This window comes from Leptonychotes weddellii, chromosome 13 (assembly GCF_054177405.1).
Source record: "Leptonychotes weddellii isolate Sample4059 chromosome 13, ASM5417740v2, whole genome shotgun sequence".
NCBI lineage: Eukaryota > Metazoa > Chordata > Mammalia > Carnivora > Phocidae > Leptonychotes > Leptonychotes weddellii.
In genome coordinates this window covers 74,554,945-74,561,702 of record NC_138381.1, presented here as the reverse complement: position 1 = coordinate 74,561,702, position 6,758 = coordinate 74,554,945, and the positions used below count along the sequence as shown (strand labels likewise).

The 6,758-nt window shown below is 45.8% G+C and overlaps 1 protein-coding gene across 1 annotated transcript in view; it reads right to left on the bottom strand.

The window, feature by feature from the left end:
* The window catches only part of PPTC7 (protein phosphatase targeting COQ7), a 41,969-nt gene extending 35,513 nt beyond the window's left edge, over positions 1 to 6,456 (bottom strand). Inside the window, exon 1 of the mRNA XM_006736981.3 lies at positions 5,943 to 6,456. Within this exon, the coding sequence (XP_006737044.1) occupies positions 5,943 to 6,165 (223 nt within the window). The 5' untranslated portion in view covers positions 6,166 to 6,456. The remainder of the gene's footprint in view (positions 1 to 5,942) is intronic.
* Positions 6,457 to 6,758: the final 302 nt, after the last annotated feature.

The window sequence follows — 6,758 nt, the reverse complement described above, 5'->3', positions numbered from 1 at the left end:
GATGCGGGGCTTGATCCCAGGACCCTGGGACCTGAGCCGAAGGCAGATGCTTAACAACTGAGCCACCCAGGCGCCCCTGGTCAGTGGCTTCTTAAGCCTTGCTGTTTCCATGAGTCCTAGAAAGCTCTTTTACTGAATCCACAACTCTCCATTTCCTTAATATTCCACAATTTTCTCTTGAAAGCACATAGATTATGAAATCAGGCATAAAGTACTGATTAGGGACACCCGGGTGGCTCAGTTGGTTAAACACCTGCCTTTGGCTCGGGTCATGATCCCAGGGTCCTGGTATAGAGTCAAGCATCAGGCTCCTTGCTCAGCAGGGAGACTGCTTCTGCCTCTGCCTGACGCTTGCTCGCTAGCGCTCTCTCTCTCTTTCCCTGACAAATAAATAAAATCTTTAAAAATTAAAAAAGTACTGATTAACCTTAGAACTTATATTTGATTGCTGCCTTTTAAAAAATATTTCCCTTGGATAAAATAATAAGTATATAAAAATAATTATATAAAAAACAACTATATTCCTCATAAAGTTATAGCTATAGTAAGACCCAACAATTCCATTTTTAGGTATATACCCAAGAGAATGAAAAATATATGTTCACACAAAAGCCTGTACATGGATGTGTCACAGCAGCACTATTCACAACAGCTAAAAAGTAGAAACAACCCAATGTCCATTTATAAATGAATGGATAAACAAAATGTGGTATATCCATACAATGGAATATTATTCAGCCATAAAAAGGAACAAAGCACTGATACAAACTACAATGTGGGTGGACCTTAAAATACACTAAGTGAAAAAAGCCAGATATGGGGCGCCTGGGTGGCTCAGTTGGTTAAGCGACTGCCTTCGGCTCAGGTCGTGATCCTGGAGCCCCGGGATCGAGTCCCACATCGGGCTCCCTGCTCGGCAGGGAGTCTGCTTCTCCCTCTGACCCTCCCCCCTCTCGTGCTCTATCTCATTCTCTCTCTCAAATAAATAAATAAAATCTTTAAAAAGAAAGAAAAAAGCCAGATACAAAAGACCACATTTTGTGTGATTTCATTTATATGAAATGTCCAAAAGAGGCCAATCTATAGTCAGCCTATACTTTCTGTTGCCAGGGGTTGAGGGAGGGGAGACTGGGGAGTGACTGCTAATGCACAGGGGTTTCTTTTGTGGTGATGAATGTGCTCTGGAACTAGTCAGTGGTGGTGGTTGCACAACCCTGTGAATGTACTAAATGCCACCTTTTTTTTTTTTTTTTTTTTACTTAAAAGGTAAACGTTATGACAGATGAATTCTATGTTTCAATTTTTAAAAACTCAACCAGGGTCATGTCTGCTGTCAAGAGGTAGATCAGGCTAAAATTTGACTTTCAGAAAATTATGACTATATAATAATAAGACTAGTTTCCTGACACAGCTTAAAATCTAACTGAGGGAAATTCCAAAGATGACTTCTTCAAAGGCTTAAATTAGCACACATGCACACTCTCCCAATGTGACTACTTCGTTATTAAAAGGATAACTCACTTTCAGATACCGAGCTTCTACCAAATATATTAAAATTATCATGACTGTTGGAAAACATAAAATTCTACCTAATCTATTCACTTCCTAAATAAACTTTTGATCCTTATATTGTTCACGTAATCCTTATAGCTTAAGACAACTACTTTTAAGATTGACATTACTTTGGGCGCCTGGGTGGCTCAGTTGGTTAAGCGACTGCCTTCAGCTCAGGTCATGATCCTGGAGTGTCTGGATCGAGTCCCGCATCGGGTTCCCTGCTCAGCAGGGAGTCTGCTTCTCCCTCTGACCCTCCCCCCTTTCATGTGCTCTCTCTCTTGTCCGCTCTCTCTCAAATAAATAAATAAAATCTTATTCATTTATTTTTTAACAGGGAGAGAGACAGCGAGAGAGGGAACACAAGCAGGGAGAGTGGGAGAGGGAGAAGCAGGCTTCCCGCAGAGCGGGGAGCCCGATGCAGGACTTGATCCCAGGACCCTGGGATCATGACATGAGCCGAAGGCAGACGCTTAACGACTGACTCACAAAAACACTTCAAAAATCCTGGCCACAATCAAAATCATATCCAAAGGCTAGAATATGAAATTGTTTTCATTTCTCTTTAAGGTTTCAAGTTAAATCAAGCTTCAATAAACATCTGGCAGTTTTATAAGAATTACTTTACAACTCTATTCAGAGGTCAGATTTTACATGGCATAGACCATGCTGCCATTTCTTAAAGAAGTGGTTTCAGTAAACTGTGGTTTAGTATGCAGAGGAGCTTTTGTTGCATTTTAATTATGAGTCATACTGTGGATACAGAAGTTGTAAACACACACACACATATACCCTTAAGCAGGAAAAACATTAGAAGGATCAACTGTACCTGAAGAGACTGGTTTTGAATTCACCCATGTTATCAAGAAAACTTACCTAGTGAAGCAACGGAAAGTGGACTGTAATGGGCAGTCTTGGTGCTAGTCCTAGTTCTGCCATTAACTAGTGGAATAACCTTAGCAAAATCATTTGACCCTCTGTAGGCCTCCATTTTCCCACTGGACTCCAAGGTTTCTAAGTCTTACAACTCTCACCAGTCTTTGATTCTATTGTTAAGCAGCTTAGAGCTGTAGGAGGCCTAGCAATTACACACTGGACAGCTCTCATATTTTTGTGTACTTAGGCATCCATGCCATATAGAGTAATGAGAGAACTCAGGATTAGCCACAACGAAGAAGAAAAAGGAAAAGTGCACATAGCTCCTGCTGGTATTGGTTTACTCCTGTTGGACCTAATAAAGAGAAAGCACCTTTGCCAATTTTCCAGGGGATAGGAGTGGTTCCTATGTCTCACCACACCCACCATAGTTGGTTTTTCCTAAAAGAAATCCAGTGGGGACTCTACAAAAATGCTGTAAAGCACCAAGTACTTTTAGTCACTGCATACTAATAGAACAGATCAATTCTAAATTAAAGAAATAAAACAGCTTTCTCTTTCTAATACAAAAAGAAATAAACAGCTTTTATTCCAGTCAAGGAGTTGTAGATGAGCACAGTGAGTTGTACATATATTTAGCAACAAATACAGTGTTAACCCAAAGAAAATGAATTATCTGTAGAACTAGAAGGTTCAAAGCACTGAGGTTCAACATAACATTATTCAACATGGTCCTTTAATGCTTTTCAGTTTACAACTCCAACTTCCAGAGAAAAAGCATTACTAAGGACTTGCTGAGATGCCTCACCTCTTTCATAGCAAGCAATAATCAGACCTGCCTGATGGGATAGTGTCAATAAAACAGAAGTCACCATCACACAAACTGGTTTGTAGAAGCCAAAGATCAAATGAGGCCTACTCAGAAGTTGCTTCAGATGGCCCCCCAAGATGGCTTTCTGGAAGAGTTCTTCCAAAACAGGACAGTCCTAGAGAACCTGTCTCCCCTGATTTGTACACCAAACACACATACACACACACACACACACACACACACACACATTCTCTCTCTCAAAATGGCTCTTTGTCAAATATGGCCAAAGACCACCCCTAGGTCACACCTGTCTGGTTATGCCTGGCAGCATTCCTTTTGGAGGGGTTACAGAGCTGTGGTTCCTAATCTGGTCCCTGTGGATGGACCTCTAAGTGGTATGCAGATGGACTTCGTGGGGTCAGTGAAGTCACTGAATGCCTATGCAAAATTTTGTCTCCATGCACATTTTTGTGGGTAGAGAGCCCTTGGGCAGTCAAAGTCCTGAGGCCATGAACCAAGGAAAGTTAAGAACCACTGGTTTAGCGCCAAATATAAAACAGGAGAACTATACTGAAGGTACCCATGTGAATACGATATGGAAATAATGTCTGTTATTTGAGGTGCAAAATAACAAAGCGTGAGGTTTTTTCAAAACAAAAAGAAAATATGATCCGATGGTCAGAAGTCCCTAAGCGTCAGGTAGTCCACTCCCTTCCTCCTTTAGTCTAGATGAGGAAAATGAGCTGAGAGGCTCTTGCCCAAAACCACATATCAGAGCCAGGCTGGCAAAGTTGAGCACAAAATTTGGCAGGGTTTCTGCCAAGATGGTAGGTTTATACTTTTTTCAAAATGGGTTTGACCAAAATTCCCCATATCCTTCTAAATACCCCACTTCATTAAGAAAGTAGCCTTCACAAATTTTAAAATCAAGCTTAAGCATAGGGATTTAGCTCATTAAAATGTCCCCAAATCATTAATCAAATTGCAAATCTTTCACAAAAGCCAGCACACAGATTTGTAAGGGGGAACGTTAGTGGCTCATTATCACCTATCCTGTTGCACTGACTCCAATTTGAAAAAGCAGCACAGGTCACAAACTCATTAAACGAAGCTTCTAAATGTAATGGGAAAAGACAGCTATTGACAGTCCTTTAAAAAAGATACTGAGTCAGGGATGCCTGTGTGGCTCAGTCGGTTAAGCGGCTGCCTTCGGCTCAGGTCATGATCCCAGAGTCCTGGGATCGAGTACCGCATCAGGCTCCCTGCTCCACGGGGAGCCTGCTTCTCCCTCTGCCTCTGTCTCTCATGAATAAATAAATAAAATCTTAAAAAAAAAAAGATACTGAGTCAGGGTCAAGCTGACTTCAAAGTGAATTTGTATGATTTCTATCTACAAGCTCCTTCACCTACTGAATCCTCCCTCACCCTCTTAAAGTTAACATCAAGAGTGTTGTCTAAACACTAAATGATTTTTTCAACACAGGTAATGGGGTCATTCATAAATTAAACTGAGAACAACCTTTCCAGTAACCCTGTTCACAAACACTACATGTAGTAGAAACAGATAATAGGCAGTTATTCTGAGATCAAATTAAAAAATAATTATTGTCATAAAGAGTTACAGGACCATTTGTTCCAATGCCAAACTGTGCCTCAGCATATGAAATTTAAAGTAGTCAAAAACTCAACCTCACCTAAGAAGTGAAACCAAAGTGACATTTGAACCCAAGTTCAATGACAGCATGTCCTTCAATATCAAAGGAAGTGCTTTACTTATTAAAGGAGATTTAATGGCAATATGATTCTATGGCATACACATTGTCTCCAAAGACGTATATTATGATAAACTTTCTGATTGCTTGTTAATTATATTTAGCCCTTTCTATAAGCTCATACGCTAGTCTCCCAGCCAAAGGTATAACTGGAATAGGCCTTTGGAAGCACCTGTGGCCTGAAAATGCTTTAACCAATTCTCAAGGCTTTCTTCGCTGCAGTTTGAAGAAGGTTCGACCATTCTATTTTGGGTCAAGGAGACTCTCTTCCACCCCAAATGACCTGAAGTGGGCAAGAGCAGTTTGGGAGAATGCACTGCGAGTATTTTTTCACCAGGCCAGCGCCACCGCCTGCGAGACTCCGAAAAGGATGGAGATCTGGTCACCATCGAGGCGGCGAAAGAATGCGGCTGGGCTGTCTGGGGCTCAGGACAGTCAGTCTGCTCTGGATCCCGCAGCCTGTAGCCAGGCTGTGCGTCAGGAGCACGCGAAGAATTAAGAGATCTCCGGGGCAAGCAGAGGGAGGAGGCGGGGAGGGAACAAGAGCGAGGTTAGGAGTCTGCAGGTGTCTCCGGGGGAAGGGACGAGGTCGTCGGGACTGGCACAGCCAAGTGACTAACAGTGCGGTTCTGGACTCGGACAAACTGGTCACATCGTCAGGCTGTGTGACCTTGAGCACAGAACGCGACCGCTCTGCGGCTCAGTTTCCTCATCTCTAAAATGGGGGTTGTTCCAACGGAAAACGCACCACGGGCGCTTGGCACGGCGCCTGGCACATAGTAAGCGCTCCCTCCCTACAGCTACTACTGGCTCTCGGGCTCCTCTCACCGCTTGGAGGAACTGGGGAAGAACTGGGGACGCCCCGAACAGGGGAGTCCCCAGGAGGCGGATCCGGGGCTGGGGCGGGAGGACCCGGGCCGGGTACTCACCGAGCACGTCTGCCGAGCGGTGCCGGGCCACGAAGCACGCGTCGTCCCCGTAGCACGCGCCCTTCTTGAGAAGGCCCTTACGGAAGTCTTTGCCGAAGCCGCAGCCGGCCGTCACCAGCCCGTAGTCACCGCTGCCGCCGCCACCGGCCCTGGGGTCGGTCTGCGAGAGGCCGCCAAGCACGGCGCGGGCCACCAGCCGCCCGTACGAGAGGACCGAGAACATCGCCGCCGCCGCCCCCCCGAGGAGGCGGGGGGCCCGGGGAGCAGGAGGACGCGGAGGCCCAGAGCCGGCTCTCTCCTCAGCCGCAGCAGCGCCGCCGCCGGGGCGCTCCTCAGGGCGGCGCACAGTCGCCGCCGCCGCCCCTGCCCTACGCGCGGGGCCTCGCACACGCTCCGCTGCGCGCACCGGAGCCAGAGCGAGGTCAGAGCCGGCGGCTCCTCCACTTCAGACCAAGTGGGGTCCCAGCTGCAGCCACCGCTGCCGCCGCCATCTTCCGCTCCACTAGCGTGTTCCGGGCCGCGCCGGCAGCACCGCCCCCTCTATGGCCACGCCTTAGCCCCGCCCACGGTTCGCTCTCAGGCCCAAGTCACGCCCCCTCGGGCTCGGTGCCTTCTGCGGTCTCTGAGGTCGAGCGTGCGCAGAGGGTGTGGACGCAATGTCTCCTGGGAGTTGTAGTCTCTGCTTCACGGCTTAGCATCCAAAACCTAGGAGGATTTCCCCACGCGGGACCTAAATTAAGTTATTGAAAATTACAGATGGGCTGTTTGAAAGTTTACTCCTTGTTTTAACCATATATTTTATTTTATTTATTTATT